This window comes from Pelecanus crispus, unplaced genomic scaffold, assembly GCF_030463565.1.
Source record: "Pelecanus crispus isolate bPelCri1 unplaced genomic scaffold, bPelCri1.pri SCAFFOLD_352, whole genome shotgun sequence".
NCBI lineage: Eukaryota > Metazoa > Chordata > Aves > Pelecaniformes > Pelecanidae > Pelecanus > Pelecanus crispus.
This window is the reverse complement of record NW_027461420.1, coordinates 1-22772: the sequence shown is the minus strand read 5'-3', so window position 1 is coordinate 22772 and position 22772 is coordinate 1. Positions and strand designations below refer to the sequence as shown.

The window sequence follows — 22772 nt, the reverse complement described above, 5'->3', positions numbered from 1 at the left end:
GGGGGTCCCAGGGATGGGGGTGCGGGATGGGGGTCCGGGATGGGGGTGCGGGATGGGGGTGCGGGATGGGGGTCCCGGGATGGGGGTGCGGGATGGGGGTCCGGGATGGGGGTGCGGGATGGGGGTGCGGGATGGGGGTCCCGGGATGGGGGTGCGGGATGGGGGTGCGGGATGGGGGTCCCAGGGATGGGGGTGCGGGATGGGGGTGCGGGATGGGGTCCCGGGATGGGGGTGCAGGATGGGGGTGCCGGGATGGGGGTGCCGGGATGGGGGTCCCAGGGATGGGGTCCCGGGATGGGGGTCCCGCGGTGGGTGTCCCGGGGTTGGGGGTCCCAGGGATGGGGTCCCGCGATGGGGGGTCCCACGATGGGGGTCCCGCGGTGGGGGTCCCGGGATGGGGTCCCGCGATGGGGTCCCGCGATGGGGTCCGGGTTGGGGGTCCCACGGTGGGGGTCCCACGATGGGGGTCCCGTGGTGGGGGTCCCGGGGTTGGGGGTCCCGGGATGGGGGGTCCCGCGATGGGGGTCCCGGGATGGGGGGGTCCCGGATGGGGTCCCGCGGTGGGGGTCCCGCGGTGGGGGTCCCAGGGATGGGGTCCCGGGATGGGGGGTCCCGCGGTGGGGGGTCCCAGGGATGGGGTCCCGCGGTGGGGGGTCCCGCGGTGGGGGTCCCAGGGATGGGGTCCCGGGGATGGGGGTCCCGCGGTGGGGGTCCCTAGCAGGGCAGGGGCCGCTCGCAGACCCACGGCAGGGCCCGCTCGCAGGCCAGGTCGTCCCAGCGGCCGTGGGGCAGGAGGGCGGCGCAGTTCTGCCCCCGGCCCCCCGTTGGGCTCCCCCCGGCCCCAGGAGCTGCAGCACACGGGGGCCAAGGGTCAGAGGTCACGGGGTCAGGGGGTCATGGGGCACGGGGGGCTCAGGGATGCGGAGGGGGATGGGGGGCAGGAGGTTGGGGTGGGGCACTGGGGTGTCAGGGGGGCCACGGGGGGTCAGGGGTCAGGGGGGTGATGGGGGGGCGGGGGGGGACATGGAGAGACTGGGGGGGTCAGGGGGTCATGGGGGGGGTCAGGGACATGGAGGGTCCTGGGGGGCAAGAAGGGGGCAGGAGGTCGGGGGTGGGGGGCACTGGGGTGTCGGGGGGGCTATGGGGGGTCGTAGGGGGTTGGGGGGTCAGAGCTCAGGAGGGATGTGGGGTGCAGTGGGGTCGGGGGGGCAGGGTCCCGGGGGGCTTATGGGGGGGGTGGGGGTGCCTGTGGGGGTTGGGGGATCCCGGGGGATGGGGGGGGGGTCGCAGTGGTGGGTGGGGGAGTCTGGGGGTGCGGGGGGGGTTTGGGGGATCCCAGGGGACGAGGGGGGTCGCAGTGGGGGGCTGGGGGTGGCCTGGGGGGGTGGGGGGGTCGGGGGTGGGGGTACCTGAAGGCCAGGGGGGCCCCGTCCAGCCAGCGCCACCCCCCCCTCCTGCTCGCGGTCGCTGAGGCCCAGCCAGTACCCGCGGGGCTGGGGGGCCGAGCGCAGCACGAACTCCTGGGGGGCACAGGTGGGGGGCACAGGTGGGGGGCACAGCTGTGGGGGTGCAGCCATGGGGGGGCACAGCTATGGGGCAGGGGAGCAGTTGGGGGGCACAGCCATGGGGGGGCACAGTTGGGGGGGCACGGGGATGGGGGGGGGGTGTGGCCATGGAGGGGCACAGCTATGGGGGGGGCTGCAGCCATGGGGGGCACAGCTATGGGGCAGGGGGCACAGCCACGGGGGGGGGGGGGGCAGGGGAGCAGTTGGGGGGCACAGCCATGGGGGGGTCCCAGCTGTGGGGCAGGGGCGCAGTTGGGGGTCCCAGCCATGGGGCAGGGGCGCAGTTGGGGGTCCCAGACATGGGGCAGGGGGGCAGTCGGGGTGCCAATGGGGGGGCAGTTGGGGGTCCAGCCGTGGGGCAGGGGGGCAGTCGGGGGTCCCCAGCCATGGAGCAGGGGTGCAGTTGGGGGGTCCCAGCCATGGGGCAGGGGGGCAGTCGGGGGTCCCAGCCATGGAGCAGGGGTGCAGTTGGGGGTCCCAGCCATGGGGCAGGGGGGCAGTCGGGGTGCCAACGGGGGTGCAGTTGGGGGGTCCAGCCATGGGGCAGGGGGGCAGTCGGGGTGCCAATGGGGGGGCAGTTGGGGGTCCCAGCAGTGGGGCAGGGGGGCAGTCGGGGTGCCAGCCATGGGGCAGGGGTGCAGTTGGGGGTCCCAGCCATGGGGCAGGGGGGCAGTCGGGGTGCCAGCCATGGGGCAGGGGTGCAGTTGGGGGTGTCCCAGCCATGGGGTAGGGGGGCAGTCGGGGGTCCCAGCCGTGGGGCAGGGGCGCAGTTGGGGGTCCCGCACCTGCTCCTCGGGGGTGTCGAGGATGAGGAGGTGGCCGCCCTGGGCCGTGCAGGAGCCTTCGGCCTCGCGCCAGCGGCGGGGGCCCCCCGCGAAGAGGTAACAGCTGCCCCCGAAGGGGGCCCAGCCCCACGGGCAGCGCTGGCACAGCCCCCCTGCGCGGCACCGGGGTCAGGGCGCTGGGGGGAGTTGGGGGGCCCCAGGTGTTGGGGTTGGGGGGGTCCCAGGCCCGGGGTTGGGGGGTCCCAGGCTCGGGGGGGTTTGGGGGGTCCCAGGCCGGGGGGGTTTGGGGGTCCCAGGCCAAGGGGGGGGGGGTTGGGGTCCCAGGCCAGGGGGGTTTGGGGGTCCCAGGCCGGGGGGGTTTGGGGGTCCCAGCGGGGGGGGGGTTGGGGTCCCAGCCGGGGTTTGGGGGTCCCAGCCGGGGGGGTTTGGGGTCCCAGCCGGGGGGGGTTTGGGGGTCCCAGCCGGGGTTTGGGGTCCCAGCTGGGGTTTGGGGGTCCCAGCCGGGGGGGTTTGGGGTCCCAGCCGGGGGGGTTTGGGGGTTCCAGCCGGGGGTTTGGGGTCCCAGCCGGGGTTTGGGGTCCCAGCGGGGGGGGGGTTGGGGGTCCCAGCCGGGGTTTGGGGGTCCCAGCGGGGGGGGGTTGGGGTCCCAGCCGGGGTTTGGGGTCCCAGCGGGGGGGGTTTGGGGGTCCCAGCCGGGGGTTTGGGGTCCCAGCCGGGGTTTGGGGGTCCCAGCCGGGGTTTGGGGGTCCCAGCGGGGGGGGTTTGGGGTCCCAGTGGGGGGGGTTTGGGGTCCCAGCCGGGGGGGTTTGGGGGTCCCAGCCGGGGTTTGGGGGTCCCAGCCGGGGTTTGGGGTCCCAGTGGGGGGGGGTTTGGGGTCCCAGCCGGGGTTTGGGGTCCCAGCCGGGGTTTGGGGTCCCAGTGGGGGGGGTTTGGGGTCCCAGCCGGGGTTTGGGGTCCCAGCCGGGGTTTGGGGGTCCCAGCCGGGGTTTGGGGTCCCAGTGGGGGGGGTTTGGGGGTCCCAGCTGGGGTTTGGGGGTCCCAGCAGGGGGGGGGTTGGGGTCCCAGCCGGGGTTTGGGGTCCCGGCCGGGGGGGTTTGGGGGTCCCAGCTGGGGTTTGGGGTCCCAGCGGGGGGGGGGTTGGGGTCCCAGCTGGGGTTTGGGGGTCCCAGCCGGGGGGTTTGGGGTCCCAGCCGGGGTTTGGGGTCCCAGCGGGGGGGGTTTGGGGTCCCAGTGGGGGGGGGGTTGGGGTCCCAGCGGGGCTCACCCAGGGTGCGGCGCAGGGTGGCCAAATCCTGCTCCAGCTGCTGCTGCCGCAGCCGCACCTCGGCCAGGGCCTGGTCCAGGCTCCCTGGGGGGGGGCCGGGGGGCTCAGCCCCCCAAAATGGGGCTGGACCCTCCCCCAAAGGGGGGGTGACCCCCAAAATGGGGCTGGACCCTCCCCCAAAGGGGGGGTGACCCCCCCAAAATGGGGCTGGGCCCTCCCCCAAAGGGGGGTGACCCCCAAAATGGGGCTGGACCCTCCCCCAAAGGGGGGTGACCCCCCCAAAATGGGGCTGGACCCTCCCCCAAAGGGGGGTGACCCCCAAAATGGGGCTGGGCCCTCCCCCAAAGGGGGGTGACCCCCCCAAAATGGGGCTCAGCCCCCCCAATAGGGCCCGGACCCACCACAAAGGGGTTTGACCCCCCCAGAAGTGGGGCTTCACCCCCCAGAAATAGGGCACAGCCCCCCCCCCCATGGGGCTCACCCCCTCCCCCCCCCAAAATGGGGCTTGGATCCCCCCAATGGGGCTCGGACCCCCCCAAACAGGGTTACCCCCCCCCAAAGGGGGCTCGGAGCCTGGAAATGGGGCCTGGACTGGGGGGTCCCACGGGGGCTCTGCACGGGGGCTTGCACGAGGGGGGGTGACGGGGGGGGTGACGGGGGGGCTCGCACACGGCTCTGACACGGGGGGCACACGAGGGGCTCGCACGAGGGCCTCAAGGGGGTTGCACATGGGGAGGGGGTCTCGCACGGGGGTCTCACACGAGAGATTCACACGGGGGTCTCACACGAGGGTCTCACACGAGGGTCTCACACGAGAGATTCACACGGGGGTCTCACACGAGGGTCTCGCACGGGGGTCTCACACGAGGGTCTCGCACAGGGGTCTCACACGAGGGTCTCACACAGGGGTCTCACACGAGGGTCTCACACGGGGGTGTCACACGAGGGTCTCACACGAGGGTCTCACACGAGGGTCTCACACGGGGGTCTCACACGGGGGTCTCACACGGGGGTCTCACACGAGGGTCTCGCACGGGGGTCTCACACGGGGGTCTCACACGAGGGTCTCACACGGGGGTCTCACACGAGGGTCTCACACGAGGGTCTCACACGAGGGTCTCACACAGGGGTCTCGCACGAGGGTCTCACACGGGGGTCTCACACGGGGGTCTCGCACGAGGGTCTCACACGGGGGTCTCACACGGGGGTCTCACACGAGGGTCTCGCACAGTGGTCTCACACAGGGGTCTCACACGGGGGTCTCACACGAGGGTCTCACACGAGGGTCTCACACGGGGGTCTCACACGAGGGTCTCGCACAGTGGTCTCACACGAGGGTCTCACACGGGGGTCTCACACGAGGGTCTCACACGGGGGTCTCACACGAGGGTCTCGCACAGGGGTCTCACACGAGGGTCTCACACGGGGGTCTCGCACGGGGGTCTCGCACAGTGGTCTCACACGAGGGTCTCACACGAGGGTCTCGCACAGGGGTCTCACACGAGGGTCTCACACGGGGGTCTCGCACGAGAGTCTCACACGAGGGTCTCACACGAGCGTCTCACACGAGGGTCTCTCCCGGGGGTCTTGCCCCCCACTCACGTGTGCCCAGGCCGATGCCGACGGCGCCGGCGGCCGCCAGGACCCCCAAGGCCAAGGCCAGGCCCAGCAGGCGCCGCCCTGGGGAGCCCCCCCCGCCCCCCACCTCGCGAGGGGGGGCAGCGGGGGAGGGGCTGGGGGGGGGACCTGGGGGGCGGACCGGGGTGAACACCCCCGTCGTGGGGGAACCCCCCCATGGGGCAACCGACCCCCCTTGGGGCAAATACCCCCCCTTAGGGCAACTCACCCCCCCATGGGGCAACTCACCCCCCTCTTGGGGCAAATACCCCCCCTTGGGGCAACTCACCCCCCCATGGGGCAACTCACCCCCCTCTTGGGGCAAATACCCCCCCTTGGGGCAAATACCCCCCCCTTGGGGCAACTCACCCCCCCATGGGGCAACTAACCCCCCCCTTGGGGCAAATACTCCCCCTTAGGGCAACTCACCCCCCCATGGGGCAACACCCCCCCCTTAGGGCAACTAACCCCCCTCTTGGGGCAAATACCCCCCCTTAGGGCAAATGACCCCCCCCTTGGGGCAACTACCCCCCCTTGGGGCAACTAACTCCCCTCTTGGGGCAAATACCCCCCCTTGGGGCAACCGACCCCCCTTAGGGCAAATACCCCCCCCTTAGGGCAAATGACCCCCCCTTAGGGCAAATACCCCCCCTTAGGGCAACTAACCCCCCTGTTGGGGCAACTACCCCCCCCTTAGGGCAAATGACCCCCCCCTTGGGGCAACTACCCCCCGTGGGGCAAATCACTCCCCCGGGAACTGCCCCCCCGGCGCAGCCCCCCGGGCAGAGCCCCCCCGTACCGGCGCCCCCGCCCGCGGGCTGGGGGGGGCCCAGGGCCTTCAGCGGGAGGTGGGGGGGGGGCGGGGGCGGCGCCACGTTCTCGTAGTCCTCGGGGTCCTCGGGGTCCTCGCGGCGGGGGCCTGGGGGGGCCCAGCTGCCCCGAACCGGCACAGGCCCCGCCCCTGCCCTGGCCCCGCCCCGAACCGGCCCAGGCCCCGCCCCTTCCCTGGCCCCGCCCCTTCCCTGGCCCCGCCCCTTCCCTGGCCCCGCCCCAACCGGCCCAGGCCCCGCCCCAACCGGCCCAGGCCCCGCCCTGAACCGGCCCAGGCCCCGCCCCTTGCCCTGGCCCCACCCCCAAACCCGGCCCAGACCCTGCCCCTTCCCCTGGCCCCGCCCCGAACCGGCCCAGGCCCCGCCCCTTCCCTGGCCCCGCCCCGAACCCGGCCCAGACCCTGCCCCTTCCCTGGCCCCGCCCCAAACCCGCCCCAGGCCCCGCCCCTTCCCTGGCCCCGCCCCAAACCGGCCCAGGCCCCACCCCTTGCCCTGGCCCCGCCCCAAACTGGCCCAAGCCCCGCCCCTTCCCCGGCCATGCCCTGAACCCGGCCCAGGCCCCGCCCCTTCCCCTGGCCCCGCCCCAAACCCCGCCCCTTCCACTGACCCCGCCCCTGCCCCAAACATGACCCGCGCCCCCGCCCTAAGTCCCGCCCCTCCCCAAACCCCTCCCCCAAACCCCGCCCCTCGGCCCCGCCCCTCGGCCCCGCCCCCCGGTACCTCGGGGCTTCATGGCGGGGGAGGGGCCGGGCCGGGGGGGCTGGAACCGGAGCGGGGGAGGGGCCGGGTCCCCACTGAGCACGAGCCCAGGGGAGGGACCAGCACCACCCGTGACCCCCATGTGACCCCCTGACCCCAGCGCCACCTCCCCCGTGACCCCCTGACCCCAGCGCCACCTCCCCCGTGACCCCCCTGACCCCAGCACCACCTCCCCCGTGACCCCCGTGACCCCAGCGCCACCTCCCCCCGTGACCCCCCTGACCCCAGCGCCACCTCCCCCATGACCCCCGTGACCCCAGCGCCACCTCCCCCGTGACCCCCGTGACCCCAGCGCCACCTCCCCCCGTGACCCCTGCGACCCCAGCGCCACCTCCCCCGTGACCCCCTGACCCCAGCGCCACCTCCCCCTGTGACCCCCTGACCCCAGTGCCACCTCCCCCGTGACCCCCGTGACCCCAGCACCACCTCCCCCCCGACCCCAGTGCCACCTCCCCCCGTGACCCCCGTGACCCCAGCACCACCTCCCCCCCGACCCCAGTGCCACCTCCCCCCGTGACCCCCGTGACCCCAGCGCCACCTCCCCCGTGACCCCCGTGACCCCAGCGCCACCTCCCCCCCTGACCCCAGCGCCACCTCCCCCGTGACCCCCGTGACCCCAGCACCACCTCCCCCCCTGACCCCAGTGCCACCTCCCCCCGTGACCCCCGTGACCCCAGCGCCACCTCCCCTGTGACCCCCGTGACCCCAGCGCCACCTCCCCCGTGACCCCCGTGACCCCAGCGCCACCTCCCCCGTGACCCCCGTGACCCCAGCGCCACCTCCCCTGTGACCCCCGTGACCCCAGCGCCACCTCCCCCGTGACCCCCGTGACCCCAGTGCCACCTCCCCCCGTGACCCCCGTGACCCCAGCGCCACCCCCCGTGTCCCCCGTGACCCCAGCGCCACCTCCCCCGTGACCCCCGTGACCCCAGTGCCACCTCCCCGTGACCCCCGTGACCCCAGCGCCACCCCCCGTGTCCCCAGACCCCCCGGCCCACGCGGCCCCTGGAGCCACCGTGTCCCCGGGACCCCCCTGTCGCCCCCAGCCCTGTCCCCTCCCCCCCGTGTCCCCTCCTGGGGGTCCCCGTCCCCACCTCGGCCGCGTCTCAGTGCGCCCCTGCCGGGTCCTGTCACTGGCCACCGCACCCCTGTCACGGGCCACCCGCCTGTCACCAGCCACCACACCCCTGTCACGGGCCACCGCACCCCTGTCACGGGCCACCGCACCCGTCACCGGCTGCCCGCCTGTCACGGGCCGCCCGCCTGTCACCGGCCACCGCGCCCCTGTCACGGGCCACCCGCCTGTCACTGGCCACCGCACCCCTGTCACGGGCCGCCTGCCTGTCACTGGCCACCGCACCCCTGTCACGGGCCACCCGCCTGTCACCGGCCACCGCACCCCTGTCACGGGCCACCCGCCTGTCACCGGCCACCGCGCCCCTGTCACGGGCCACCCGCCTGTCACCGGCCACCGCACCCCTGTCACGGGCCGCCCGCCTGTCACCGGCCACCGCACCCCTGTCACGGGCCGCCTGCCTGTCACTGGCCACCGCACCCCTGTCACGGGCCACCCGCCTGTCACCGGCCACCACACCCCTGTCACGGGCCGCCCGCCCGTCACCGGCCACCGCGCCCCTGTCACGGGCCACCGCGGCCCCGGGGGGAACCGAAACCCTCCCTGGCGCCGGGGCGGTGACACAGCTGTCCCCAGCGTCCCTGGGGTCCCCAACGGCTGCCAGCGCCTGCGGCGGCCCCGATTGTCCCCAAAACGCCCCCAAAGGGCCCAGAGCGGCCCAGCGGCCTCCCCGGCGCCCCCAAATGTCCCCAAGGGTCCCTGACAGCTGCGACGGCCCCCCCTCTGCTGGTCCCCAAATGTCCCCAAGGGTCCCCGATGTCCTGGGGGTGCCCAAAGGTCCCCAAGGGTCCCTGACACCCCCCGTGGTCCCCGTGTCCCCGAGGGTCCCCAAATGTCCCCGAGGGCCCCTGACACCCCCCGTGGTCCCCAAATGTCCCCGAGGGTCCCCAAATGTCCCCGAGGGCCCCTGACACCCCCCCGTGGTCCCCAAATGTCCCCGAGGGTCCCCAAATGTCCCCGAGGGTCCCTGGCACCCCCCGTGGTCCCCAAATGTCCCCGAGGGTCCCCAAATGTCCCCGAGGGCCCCTGACACCCCCCGTGGTCCCCGTGTTCCCGAGGGTCCCCAAATGTCCCCGAGGGTCCCCAAATGTCCCCGAGGGTCCCTGACACCCCCCGTGGTCCCCAAATGTCCCCAAGGGTCCCCAAATGTCCCCGAGGGCCCCTGACACCCCCCGTGGTCCCCAAATGTCCCCGAGGGCCCCTGACACCCCCCGTGGTCCCCAAATGTCCCCGAGGGCCCCTGACCGCCCCAACCTTCCCTGCTGGTCCCCAATGTCCCCAACACCCCCGGCCCCCAGTGCCCATCCCAGGGCTCCCCAAATGTCCCCCACGCCCCCCCCGGTCCCCAGGGACCCCAAAGGTCCCCGGCCCCGCCCCGCGCACCCATGGGTGACGGCAGGAAGGGGGGACACGCTCGAGCGCGGGCAGCAGCAAGGCTGCGCGGGGGGGGCACCCCAACCCCCCCAACCCCCCCCAACCCCCAAATCTCCTTGAGCGCCCCTCCCCCCAGCGCCCCCAATGCCCCCCACCCCCGGCACCCCAACATTCCCCCCTTAACACCCCCAAACCCCCAGCCCCCCCCGGCCCCCCCGGCACCCCAACATTCCCCCTTAACACCCCCAAACCCCCGCCCCCCCCCGCGCCCCCAGCACCCCCCGCCCCGAGCCCCTGCCACCCCAGCGCCCCCAACCCTCCCGCCCACAAGGGGGCGCCAGGAGCGGCACCGCCTCTATGGTACAGGGCGGGGCGAGGCAACTTCCGGTTCCACGGGTCCGTCGCGCTTTAGGGGCCGGGCGGGTTCCGAGTCCCTTCCCGATAGTTCCGGGCCTCCCGGTGTTGTCGTTTCCGGTGTTTCCGGTGTTTCCGGTGCGGGTGTTTCCGGTTCCGGCGCCGGGGCGGCGATGGGCGCTCACCTGGCGCGGCGCTACCTGGGGGGACGCGGAGACGGAGCCGGACCCGCTGCAGATGCCGACCTTCCCCGCCGAGCTGGGGCTGCCGCGCCGCGCCCCCCGCGGTCAGTGCCGGCCCGGGGGCACACGGACACGGGGACACACGGACACGGGGACACACGGACACGGGGGCACACGGACACGGGGGCACACGGACACGGAGGGGACACACGGACACGGAGGGGACACGGACGGGGCGGGGGGCGAGGACGCTGACCCCGCTCGGGCCCCGCCCCCCCCCCGCAGGACCCGGCCCGGGGGTGCCCTTGGGGTGTCCTCGCGGGACCGGCCCCTCGCGTGACCCCCGCGCCCCCGCCCCGTGTCCCCTCACGTCCCCCCGTGCATCCCCCGTGTCCCCTCCGTGTCCCCCCCGCCCCGTGTCCCCTCCGTGTCCCCCTCCGCGTGTCCCCGCCCCGTGTCCCCGCGGGGCCCCCGTCCCCACCCGTGCCCTCGTGCCCTGTCCCTCCGCGTGCCCGGCACGTGGCCGCCCTTGTCACGCGCCCCCCGTTCCCGCCTGTCCTCGTCACCGCTCACCCACCCCGGCCACGTCCCGCCGCGTCCCTGGCCCCCGCCCCGTCCGTGTCCCCCCCCCCGTGTCCCCGCGTGTCCCCCGGTGCCACCCAGGCCCCCGCTGTCCCTGCTGCGGCGGCCTGGCGCGGCCACGCGTGCCACGCGTGCCGACGTCCCCGTGGCGGCCACGGGACGCGGCGTTCCCTGGGCTCCGTCCCTGCAGCAGCCGTCGCCGGGTCCCCGCCCCGCCGCGCCCCCCTCGTCCCCATCCTTGGGGCACGTCCCCCGCGTGTCCCCACGTCCCTGCTTGTGCCCGCGTCCCCGCCGTGGTGCCTCGTGTGTCCCCGTCCCTGTGGTGTCCCGCTGGTCCCTGCCCTCGCCTCGTGTCCCCGCGTGTCCCCACGTGCCACACGCGTGCCGAAGTCCCCACGATGGCCGCCCCGCCGTGTCCCCACACCCCTGCTGTCCCCCCTGTTCCTGCCACGTGTCCCCACGTCCCTGCTCGCCGCGCCGGGGTGTCCCCGTGTGACTGCCTGCCGCGTCCCTGTCCCTGCTGTGTCCTCTCGGTCCCTGTCCTTGCCGTGTGTCCCCATCTGTCCCCACGTGTGTCCCCACGTGCCACACCACGTCCCCATCCCTGCCATGTTCTCTGGTCCCCGTCCCTGCTGCGTGTCCCCGCGTGCCACACGTGTGCCAACATCCCCACATTGGCCGCCCGCCGTGTCCCCGTCCCTGCCACGTCCCCCGGTCCCCGTCCCTGCTGCGTGTCCCCAGGTGTCCCCACGTGCCACGCTGTCCCCCCCGTGTCCCTGCGGTGGTCATCGCCCCCGTCCCCACCCCTGCCACATTCTCTGGTCCCCATCCTTGCCACGCATCCCCACGTGTCCCCGTGTGCCACACGGGTGCCGATGTCCCTGCAGCGGCCACCCACCGTGTCCCCACCCCTGCTGCGTGTCCCCACGTGTCCCTACGCGCCACGGGTGCCCCCACATCCCACCCCATTTTCCCCCCAACAGCCGCGTCCCCCGCGCCCCCCCCCCCCCCCCGCCCTGTGCGTCCCCTGCGGGCGCTGACCGCATCCCCTCCCCGGTGACAGTGATGGTGGCCACGGCGCAGCAGCTGGCGGGGGGCCGGGTGCCGCTGGAGCAGCGGGATTTCTGCGCCCATCACCTGCTGCGGCTGCTGCGCTGCCAGCGCGATGCCTTCCCCGTGCCCTGGGACTGCCAGGACCTGCGCCACGCCTGGGACGCCTGCCAGCACCGCGAGTACCGCGGGGACGGGGACACCGTGGCGGGGACAGGGACATGGCGGGGACGGGGGTGCAGCGGGGACACCGTGGCGGGGACGTGGAGGGGGCGGGGATGCGGCGGGGGACGTGGCGGGGCGGGGGATGTGGTGGGGACACGGTGGTGGGGACGCCGGGAACCTGGGACACGGGGGACGTGCGTGCACACGACACCGCACGGGGATGCAGGCGGGAAACGGGGGTGCAGACGTGCAGGGACGGGGGACACAGGGACACCAGGACACAGGGAGGGGGACAGGGACATGGTGGGGGGATGCAGATGCGCAGGGAGGGGGCGGACGGGGGACACAGGGACACCAGGACACAGGGAGGGGGACAGGGACATGGTGGGGGGATGCAGAGATGCAGACGCACAGGGAGGGGGCGGACGGGGGACACAGGGACACCAGGACACAGGGAGGGGGACAGGGACATGGTGGGGGGATGCAGATGCGCAGGGAGGGGGGCGGACGGGGGACACAGGGACACAGGCAAACAGGGATGGGGGACACAGGGTGACGGGGACAGAGGGAGGGGGGCAGGGGGAGGGAGCACAGGGGACATGGGGGGATACGGGGGACTTGGGGAGAGGGACGTGGGGGGACACTGGGACGTGGGAGACACCAGGACACATCAGTGGGGGGTGACAGGGACGTGGGGGGGGGGGGGGACAGGGCTGGGGGACACAAGGGGACGCAGGCGTGGGGACATGGGGTCACCGCGGTGACCTCTGGGGCTCCCTGTCCCCAGCCCCACTGTGTCCCCATCCCTGTCCCCCCCCCCCGGCCTTGCGGTGTCCCCTGGCGCGGCGGTGCCCCGGGGGACACGCGGGGTGACGCGCCTGTCCCCAGCTACGTGATGCGCATGAAGGAGTTCGAGCGCGAGCGGCGGCTGCTCCAGCGCCAGAAGCGGCTGCGGCAGCGGGAGGCGGCAGCCGCCACCAGCGAGTGACGGCGGCGCGGTGACGCTGGTGACATCTGCTGCGCAATAAACCGGCGGAGCTGGGGGCCGCGCTGGCTGTCACTGCGCGTGGGGACACCCAGGGACGAGGCACTGGCTCAGCCCCGGGGCGGCTGTGACCCCCCCAGCTTGGGGACGGTCCCCATGGGGTGGCCGTGACCCCCCGCGTCCCCTGGGGTGGGACGATGACAGGGCCACGCGTGGGGGGGTGACACCATTTATTGCCGCCTGGGGAGGGGGGACACGCGCACACGCATGACGATGACGGGTCACGTGTGGGTGACGCAGGTCGTTGCTGGCCACCGCCGGTGACACGGGGCCACGGCCACATGCGGGCGGCCCGGCTTTGTCACCGGCGGTGGCCTCGGCCGCTGTCACCAGGTGGCCGGGGCGGCTCCGGGGGTGACGCTGCCGCTAGGGAGGGGACGGGGACGGCGGGGACGGGGACGCTGGGGCTGGCACCCCCGCGGGTGACAAGGGGCAGCAGGGCCACGTCCCCGTGTCCTGCTGTGAGCGCAGGGAGAGCGAGGGGCTCCTGTCCCCCGTCCCCACCGCCGGGCTCAGGGCCTTGCCAGGGTGTCCCCGCGCTGTCCCCAGGGCTCAGTGCAGGACACGGGGGTGACAGGGACGGGTCAGGGTGTCCCCAGGGCTCAGTGCAGGACACGGGGGTGACAGGGACGGGCCAGGGTGTCCCCAGGGCTCAGCGCAGGATGGGGGGGTGACAGGGACGGGTCAGGGTGTCCCCACACTGTCCCCCAGGGCTCAGCGCAGGATGGCGGGGTGACAGAGATGGGCCAGGGTGTCCCCAGGGCTCAGTGCAGGACACGGGGGTGACAGGGACGGGCCAGGGTGTCCCCAGGGCTCAGCGCAGGATGGGGGGGTGACAGGGACGGGTCAGGGTGTCCCCACACTGTCCCCAGGGCTCAGCGCAGGATGGCGGGGTGACAGAGATGGGCCAGGGTGTCCCCAGGGCTCAGTGCAGGATGGGGGGGGTGACAGGGACGGGCCAGGGTGTCCCCGCGCTGTCCCCAGGGCTCAGTGCAGGACACGGGGGTGACAGGGACGGGCCAGGGTGTCCCTGCAGGGTGTGGGGGAGTGTCCCAGACTGTCCCCGGTGTCACAGCAGGAAGGGGACGATGGGGGCCAGGGTGTCCCTGGGGGGGTCCCCGCGGGCTGTCCCCGGTGTCACAGCAGGAAGGGGGACGATGGGGGAGCGCAGCGGGGGGTAGTCGCGGAACTCCCGCAGGTAGCTGCGGTGCTTGCCCTGCGCCCAGATGGCCATCTGCACGAAGCCCACCAGCGAGAAGAGGGCCACTGCGGGGCCACCGTCACCACGGGGCACAGGGAGGGGACAACGGGGGGGGGACAGGGGGTGGGGGGACACATGGGGACCCCAGGAGGGGACAGGGGACTTGGGGGGGGAAATGGGGACCCCAGGAGGGGACAGGGGACTTGGGGGGGACAGGGGGATGGGACACATGAGGACCCCAGGAGGGGACAGGGGATGGGGGGGGACACAACATGGGGGACCCTAGGAGGGGACGTGGGGGGAGGATATGGGGACCCCAGGAAGGGGATGGGGACATGGGGACCCCAGGAAGGGACACAGGGGGAGACACAGGGACACCCCAGGAGGGAACAGGGGACTTGGGGGGGGGAAATGGGGACCCCGAGGAAGGGGGATGGGGGACATGGGGACCCCAGGAGGGGACAGGGGGACATGGGGGGGGGACATGGGGACCCCAGGAGGGGATGGGGGACATGGGGGACCCCAGGAGGGGACATGGGACATGGGGGGGGGACATGGGGACCCCAGGAGGGGACAGGGGACTTGGGGGGGAAATGGGGACCCCAGGAAGGGGATGGGGGACATGGGGGACCCCAGGAGGGGACAGGGGACATGGGGGGGGACATGGGGACCCCAGGAGGGGACATGGGGGGGGGGATATGGGGACCCCAGGAAGGGGATGGGGGACATGGGGACCCCAGGAGGGGACATGGGACATGGGGGGGGGACATGGGGACCCCAGGAGGGGACAGGGGACTTGGGGGGGGAAATGGGGACCCCAGGAAGGGGATGGGGGACATGGGGACCCCAGGAGGGGGACATGGGACATGGGGGGGGGGACATGGGGACCCCAGGAGGGGACAGGGGGACTTGGGGGGGGGATATGGGGACCCCAGGAAGGGGATGGGGGACATGGGGACCCCAGGAGGGGACATGGGGGGAGACACAGGGACACCCCAGGAGGGGACGTGAGGGACCCTGGGCAGCCGGGGGTGGGACACTGACCCCGGGGGGGAAGTGGGGGGGGCACAGAGGACATGGGGACACCCCGGGGTTCCCCCCTCCGAGTCCCCCCCCATCACAATGCCCCACCCCCAACAGGACCCCCCCCCCCCCGGGGTGCCCCCCGCTCACCGGGCAGGCACTGGGTCATGATGGTGAAGCCAATCCAGGACCCGACCTGGGGGGGGGGCAAGCACCCACTGGGTCCCGTCCCCCCTCCCCCGGGGCTCCCCAATGTGGTGACACCCCCCCCCCTTGCTCCCACCCCCCCCCCGCCCGGGGTGGTGCAGCCCCCCCAGCAGTGCTGGCACCCCCCCAAAACGGTGCCCCCCCCCCCCCCCCAAATTGCCCCCCAGGGCAGTGCCCCCCCCCCCCCCCCCAGTGTTACCCCCTGCACCAGTGCCCCCCCCCCCCAGTGCCCCCACCCAAACAGGGTCGCCCCCCCCAGTGCCCCCCAAATTCTCCCCACAGTGCCCTCCCTAGTGCCCCCCCCCAACCCCCCCCCGCCGGTGCTCCTCCCCCTGCCGTGCCCCCCAAATCCCCCCCAGTGGTGCCCCTCCCCAGTGCCCCCCCCCGTGCCCCCCAAATCCCCCCCCCAGCGGTGCCCTCCCCAATGCCCCCCCCGGCGGTGCCCCTCCCCCCCCGTGCCCCCCAAATCCCCCCCCAGCGGTGCCCCTCCCCCCCCCCCGTGCCCCCCAAATCCCCCCCGGCGGTGCCCCTCCCCCCCCCGTGCCCCCCAAATCCCCCCAGCGGTGCCCCTCCCCCCCTATGCCCCCAAATCCCCCCCCAGCGGTGCCCCTCCCCCCCCGTGCCCCCCAAATCCCCCCCAGCGGTGCCCCTCCCCCCCTATGCCCCCCCAAATCCCCCCCAGCGGTGCCCTCCCCCCCGTGCCCCCCAAATCCCCCCCAGCGGTGCCCTCCCCAATGCCCCCCCCGGCGGTGCCCCTCCCCCCCCCCATGCCCCCCAAATCCCCCCCCAGCGGTGCCCCTCCCCCCCGTGCCCCCCAAATCCCCCCCAGCGGTCCCCTCCCCAATGCCCCCCCCCCGGCGGTGCCCCCTCCCCCCCCGTGCCCCCCAAATCCCCCCCCAGCGGTGCCCCTCCCCCCCCGTGCCCCCCAAATTCCCCCCCAGCGGTGCCCCCCCCGTGCCCCCCCCCCCGCCCCCCACCTCGTAGGTGTAGTTGGGGCAGGACACGAGGAGGAAGAGCCAGGTGAAGGGGTTGCGGGTGGGATACGGGATCTTCCGTGTCTTGGAGCCTGCCCCGCCCCAGCACACGCGTGTGACACCCCCCCACACGCGTGTGACACCCCCACACGCGTGTGACACCCCCACACGCGTGTGACACCCCCCACACGCATGTGACACCCCCACACACGCATGTGACGCCCCCCCACACACGCATGTGATGCCCCCACACACGCATGTGACGCCCCCACACACGCATGTGACGCCCCCACACGCATGTCCCCCCCGCCTCTGCACTGTCACATGTGCTCCCTGCGCCCCCCCCATGGGTGCTCCCACACGCGTGTGCGTGGCTACATGCCTGCACCGCGCTCCCTCACACGTGTGTGCCCCCCCGCCCCAGCACATGTGTGTGCCCCTGCGCCACGGCGCACCCCCCCCCCCCCCCCCCCACCCATGGGTGCTGCCCACACGCGTGTGCGTGGCCGCGGGTGTGCCCCGCGCTCACGAGCCTCCCGAGGGACACGCGCAGGCGGCAGCACACGCGTGTGCGTAGCCCGCTGCCCCCCGTGCCCGCTCACCGGCCGGGCGCAGGTTCCGCAGCGCCACGTGGATGGAGAAGTTGCCGAGTTGGCAGAACTGGGGGGGGGGGCGGGGGGGGGGCCTGAGCTGCGGGCAGCACCTAGAGCCCCCCCCCAACACCCACCTGCACCCCCAGCACCCACTGGGCCCCCCCCCCAGCACCCCAGTGCCCCCCCAGCAACCACCAGAACCACACCCCCCAGCACCCACTGCCCCCACCCAGCACCCCAATGCTCCCCCCAACACCCACTGCCCCCCCCCAGCACCCCAATGGCCCCCCCGGCACCCACCTGCACCCCCAGCACCCACCGCCCCCCCCCAACATCCCAATGCTCCCCCCAACACCCCAATGGCCCCCCCGACACCCACCTGCACCCCAGCACCCACTGGGCCCCCCCCCAGCACCCCAATGTCCCCCCTGACACCCACTGCCCCCCCTCCCCCAGCACCCCAATGGCCCCCCCGACACCCACCCTGCACCCCCAGCACCCACTGGGCCCCCCCCAGCACCCCAGTGCCCCCCCAGCAACCACCAGAACCACACCCCCAGCACCCACCGCCCCCCCCCAACATCCCAATGCTCCCCCCAACACCCACTGCCCCCCCCAGCACCCCAATGGCTCCCCCAGCACCCACCGCCCCCCCCCAGCACCCCAATGTCCCCCCTGACACCCACTGCCCCCCCCCCCCAGCACCCCAATGGCCCCCCCGGCACCCACCTGCACCCCAGCACCCACTGGGCCCCCCCCCCAGCACCCCAATGTCCCCCCTGACACCCACTGCCCCCCCCCCCAGCACCTCAATGCCCCCCCGGCACCCACCTGCACCCCAGCACCCACTGGGCCCCCCCCCAGCACCCCAGTGCCCCCCCAGCAACCACCAGAACCACACCCCCAGCACCCACCGCCCCCCCCCAACATCCCAATGCTCCCCCCAACACCCACTGCCCCCCCCCAGCACCCCAATGGCCCCCCCGGCACCCACCTGCACCCCCAGCACCCACCGCCCCCCCCCAACATCCCAATGCTCCCCCAACACCCACTGCCCCCCCCCAGCACCTCAATGCCCCCCCCAGCACCCACTGCCCCCCCCCAGCACCTCAATGCCCCCCCCAGCACCCACTGCCCCCCCCCCCAACATCCCAACAGCCCTCACAACACCCACTGCCCCCCCCGGCACCCGCCCGCACCCCCGGTGTCCCCCCAGCACCCACCAGGAAGACAGCCAGCGCCAGCTTCACCTGCTCGTCACCGTAGGCTGGGGGACACGGGGGGGTCAGGGACAGCGGGCCCAGCGTCCCACAGGGGACAGGGGGACACGGGGGGGGCACAGCAGGCGGGTGGTGCGAGAAGGGACAGGTCACAGGAAGGTGTGACAGGGACGGTGACACTCAGCCCGGACGTGTACAGCGGGGGGTTGATACAACGGGGGACAAGGGACGGTGACACTCACCGGGGGGGGTGTACAGCGGGTGGTTGATGTAACGGGTGACAAGGGACGGTGACAGGGACGGTGACGCTCACCGGGGGGGGTGTACAGCGGGTGGTTGATGTAATGGGTGACAAGGGACGGTGACAGGGACGGTGACGCTCACCAGAGGGGGTGTACAGCGGGTGGTTGATGTAACGGGTGACAAGGGACGGTGACAGGGACGGTGACGCTCACCGGGGGGGGTGTACAGCGGGTGGTTGATGTAACGGGTGACAAGGGACGGTGACAGGGACAGTGACACTCACCGGGGGGGGTGTACAGCGGGTGGTTGATGTAACAGGTGACAAGGACGGTGACACTCACCGGGGGGGGGGGTGTACAGCGGGTGGTTGATGTAACGGGTGACAAGGGACGGTGACAGGGACGGTGACACTCACCGGGGGGTGTACAGCGGGTGGTTGATGTAACGGGTGACAAGGGACGGTGACACTCACCGGGGGGGGGGGGTGTACAGCGGGTGGTTGATGTAATGGGTGACAAGGGACGGTGACAGGGACGGTGACGCTCACCGGGGGGGGTGTACAGCGGGTGGTTGATGTAACGGGTGACAAGGGACGGTGACAGGGACGGTGACGCTCACCGGGGGGGGTGTACAGCGGGTGGTTGATGTAACGGGTGACAAGGGACGGTGACAGGGACGGTGACACTCACCGGGGGGGTGTACAGCGGGTGGTTGAAGTAACGGGTGACAAGGGACGGTGACAGGGACGGTGACGCTCACCGGGGGGGGTGTACAGCGGGTGGTTGATGTAACGGGTGACAAGGGACGGTGACAGGGACGGTGACACTCACCGGGGGGGTGTACAGCGGGTGGTTGATGTAACGGGTGACAAGGGACGGTGACAGGGACGGTGACAACTCACCGGGGGGGTGTACAGCGGGTGGTTGATGTAACGGTGACAAGGGACGGTGACAGGGACGGTGACGCTCACCGGGGGGGGTGTACAGCGGGTGGTTGATGTAATGGGTGACAAGGGACGGTGACAGGGACGGTGACACTCACCGGGGGGGGTGTACAGCGGGTGGTTGATGTAATAGGCCATCCAGGCGGCGAAGCCCCAGTAGTAGGTGCAGTTCTGGGGGGAAGCGGGAGGGGTTGGGGACACCGGCGGGGACATGCAGTGGCCAGGTGACACCTGGGGACACCCAGATGCCAGCTCCCAGGGGCCACAGGCGTTCCCGTGCGGGTGCTGGTGGGGGGAGAGGGTGGCCAAAGGGGGGTGGGGGGGTGGGGGGTGGCCGGGCCGCGGTGGGGCCGGGGAGGGGACAGCGGGGGACACGCGGGTGTCACCTTGAAGATGTTGCGCAGGGGCATGGTGCCGTGGGAGAAGCGGTGCACGAAGAGCGTCTCCAGCAGGCGCTTGATGTAGTGGAAGGAGTGGCAGCCGCATGCCAGGCTGGGGGGACACGGGGGGACACGGGGGGACACGTGGGGACACGGGGGGGGGGAACGCACGTGCCCCGGGACCCCCGCGCCCCCCTGTCCCCAGCCGCACTGGCTGGTGTCCCCGGTGTCCCCCCCACTGCCATCCCTGGGGGTGCAGGGACCCCCCCCTCCAGCCCCACCCCCAGGTTTTGGACCCCCCAATTCAGCCCTGCCCCGGTCTCAGGACCCCCAAAATAGCTGCACCCCCCCCAGGCCGAGGATCCCCAATTCTGTCCCCTAGCCCCCCCAGGCAGCCCCCCCAGGTCTCAGGACCCCCAGCGCTGCCCCCCCAACCCCCTGAGCCCACCAGGGCAGCCCCCCGCCGTGTCCTGTGACCCCCAATTCAGCCCCATGACCCCCCCCCCCAACATGGCTCCCAGCCCCACCCCCAGTGTAGCCTCCCACATCTTGGGACCCCCAGTTCAGCCCCCCAGCCCTCTCGGGAAGCCCCCCCCCCCCCCAGGTCTCGGGACCCCCAACTCAGCCATCCCCCCCCAGGGCAGCCCTCCCAGGACTTCCCAGTTCAGCCCCCCAGGTCTGAGGACCCCCAACACAAGCCCCCCCCCCCCCCCCGTAAGTTCTATGAACCCCACTTCAGCCCCCAGGTCTCAAGACCCTCAATTGTGCCCCCCAAAGGCAGCTCCCCATGTCCTACGATCCCCAATTCAGCCCCCCAGCCCCCCCCAAGGCAGCCCCCCAGGTCTGAGGACCCCCAATTCAGCCCCCCAGCCCCCCCCAAAGGCAGCCCCCCAGGTCTGAGGACCCTCAATTCAGCCCCCCAGCCCCCCCCAAAGGCAGCCCCCCAGGTCTGAGGACCCCCAATTCAGCCCCCCAGCCCCCCCCAAAGGCAGCCCCCCAGGTCTGAGGACCCCCAATTCAGCCCCCCAGCCTCCCCCAAAGGCAGCCCCCCAGGTCTGAGGACCCCCAATTCAGCCCCCCAGCCCCCCCCCAAAGGCAGCCCCCCAGGTCTGAGGACCCCCAATTCAGCCCCCAGCCCCCCCCCAAAGGCAGCCCCCCAGGTCTGAGGACCCCCAATTCAGCCCCCCAGCCCCCCCCCAAAGGCAGCCCCCCAGGTCTGAGGACCCCCAATTCAGCCCCCCAGCCCCCCCCCAAAGGCAGCCCCCCAGGTCTGAGGACCCCCAATTCAGCCCCCCAGCCCCCCCCAAGGCAGCCCCCCAATTCAGCTCCCTAGCCCCCCCAAAGCAGGCTGCTGAGCCCCCCAGATCAAACAACCCCTATTTCAGCCCCCCCCAGGTCTGAGGATCCCGAATTCATCCCCCCAGCCCCCCCAACACAGCCCCAGCCCCCCCCAGAGCAGCCCGCCCCCCCCCCCCCCCCCCCCCAGGCCTCAGGACCCCCCAGTTCAGCCCCTGACCAGGGCAGCCCTGCCCCCCCCATGTCCTATGATCCCCAAATCAGCCTCCCGGTCCCCAAACATGACCCCCAGCCCCCCCGGGGCAACTCCCCTCGCCCCCCCCGACCCCCCCCGGCCCCCCCAACACCCCCCGGCCCCCCAGCGGCCCCCGTGCCCCCCACTGACTGGACGACGGGGTGGCGGCTGGCGGTGAAGTCGTAGCGGGGGCCGTAGAGGAAGGGGACGCGGAAGTAGAAGAGCAGGTAGATGAGCAGCGGCCCCGCATACTCCGTCAGGAAGACCTGCAGACAGACGGACGGACAGACGGATGGATGGGGGGGCACACAGAGGGACAGGGGGATGCCCCGAGGGACAAGGGACACGTGAAGAGAGGCAGGGACAGACAGAGGGATGGGGGGGGGTGTCAGAGATGGACAGAGGGACGTAAGGGTGGACACACGGCCAGAGGGATGGAGGAAGGGGGAGCTGGAGGGACAGAGGGACACACAGAAGGAGGCAGGGATGGACACACGGACAGAGGGACATGGGGACAGAGGGACGGGCGGAGGGACAACGGGGTGGGCAGAGGGCTGGAAGGAGGGACAGAGGGACAGGTGGAGGGACACACAGGACAGAGAGAGGGAGAGATGGGCACAGGGACAGACAGACAGAGGGACACAGAGAAGGACATGGGTGGATGGAGTGATGGATGGACGGACAGACAGAGCACAGAAGAACATGGGGACAGACAGAGGAGCAAATGGAGGGACGGACAGAGGGACAAACAGAGGGGACACAGGGAGGGACAGAAGGATGGAGGGAGGGACAGAGGGACACAGATGGAGGGACAGATGGATGGAGGGCTGGAGGAGCAGATGGAGGGATGGAGAGAGGGACAGACGGAGGGACACAGGGACAGACAGGAGCAGACAGAAGGACAGACAGAGGGATGCAGGGACAGCGGAGGGCTCAGCCGAGGGACAGAAGGCTGGATGGGCAGGAGAGCTGACAGTACGGGGCGGGGGACAGACAGAGGGACAGAGACACTAAGTGAGGGACAGGCAGACAGAGCGCAGGCTGGGGGGACAGACGGACAGCGGGCTGGGGGGGCAGAGGGGTAAACAGGGGGATGGCAAGAGAGATGGGGGGGGATGGATGGAGGGGTGGACGGGCAGAGGGAGGGACAGAGGGATGGACAGAGGGATGGAAGGACAGAGGGAGGGACAGAGGGATGGAGGGACAGACGCAGGGACAGAGGGATGGAGGGACAGAGGGAGGGACAGAGGGATGGAGGGACAGACGCAGGGACAGAGGGATGGAGGGACAGACGCAGGGACAGAGGGACCCCTCACCGTCACCCAGCTGATCTGGGCCCCCAGGTCGCGGAAGTAGAAGGTGGCGGTGGTGCCCACGGGCAGGCTCTGCAGCACGTCCTCGTCCTTCAGGGACCTGCCCTCTGCGGGGACACGCGCCCCGTGACCGCCAGCCCCGCGGGGTCGGGGACGCCCGGGGACGCCCTGGGGACACCCTGGGGACACCCCCGCGGCGGTGGCACTCACTGGGGTCCAGGCGCAGCGACTGTCTGGCCGGGTACCACTGGGGATCTGCGGGAGAGAAGGGATGGCGTCGGTGGCGCCGCGGGGACACGGCCGTGGCGGGGACAGCGCCGGCGCCGGGACAGGGCCCTGGTCACGAGGGGAGTCCCCAGGGTGCCGGGACAGGTCCCTGGTGACAAGGGGGGGAACCCCAGGGTGCCGCGACAGGGCTCTGGTCACAATGGGGGTCC

The 22772-nt window shown here is 72.9% G+C and overlaps 3 protein-coding genes across 3 annotated transcripts; 1 reads left to right on the top strand and 2 right to left on the bottom strand.

Moving 5' to 3' along the window:
- Positions 1 to 714: 714 nt before the first annotated feature.
- LOC142597009 (C-type lectin domain family 17, member A-like) lies at positions 715 to 6794 on the bottom strand. The gene is made up of 5 exons (XM_075727455.1): positions 6782 to 6794; positions 3615 to 3698; positions 2351 to 2502; positions 1410 to 1520; positions 715 to 807 (listed from the first exon to the last, which is right to left on the bottom strand). Exons 1-5 carry the CDS (start codon positions 6792 to 6794, stop codon positions 715 to 717), a joined length of 453 nt encoding a protein of 150 aa, XP_075583570.1.
- A 3062-nt stretch (positions 6795 to 9856) lies between these two features.
- NDUFB7 (NADH:ubiquinone oxidoreductase subunit B7) lies at positions 9857 to 12650 on the top strand. Its single transcript, XM_075727456.1, is given in 4 exon segments — positions 9857 to 9886; positions 9888 to 9969; positions 11511 to 11679; positions 12551 to 12650. Coding segments are annotated over 4 exon segments (381 nt in total).
- Positions 12651 to 13776: 1126 nt separating this feature from the next.
- LOC142597008 (very-long-chain enoyl-CoA reductase-like) lies at positions 13777 to 22671 on the bottom strand (the record flags this gene model as incomplete). The annotated part of the gene is made up of 10 exons (XM_075727454.1): positions 13777 to 13973; positions 15082 to 15127; positions 16116 to 16204; positions 16715 to 16772; positions 17929 to 17972; positions 19210 to 19282; positions 19498 to 19603; positions 21173 to 21288; positions 22339 to 22442; positions 22546 to 22671. Coding segments are annotated over 10 exons (959 nt in total), but the record flags the coding sequence as incomplete, so codon positions are not given.
- Positions 22672 to 22772: the final 101 nt, after the last annotated feature.

Coding starts and splice junctions, on each gene's coding strand:
- LOC142597009 (XM_075727455.1), bottom strand. Junction 2,503..3,614: donor CACCCTGCGCCGCACCCTGG/GTGAGCCCCGCT, acceptor GGTGCCGCGCAG/GGGGGCTGTGCCAGCGCTGC. Junction 1,521..2,350: donor TCGACACCCCCGAGGAGCAG/GTGCGGGACCCC, acceptor TGTGCCCCCCAG/GAGTTCGTGCTGCGCTCGGC.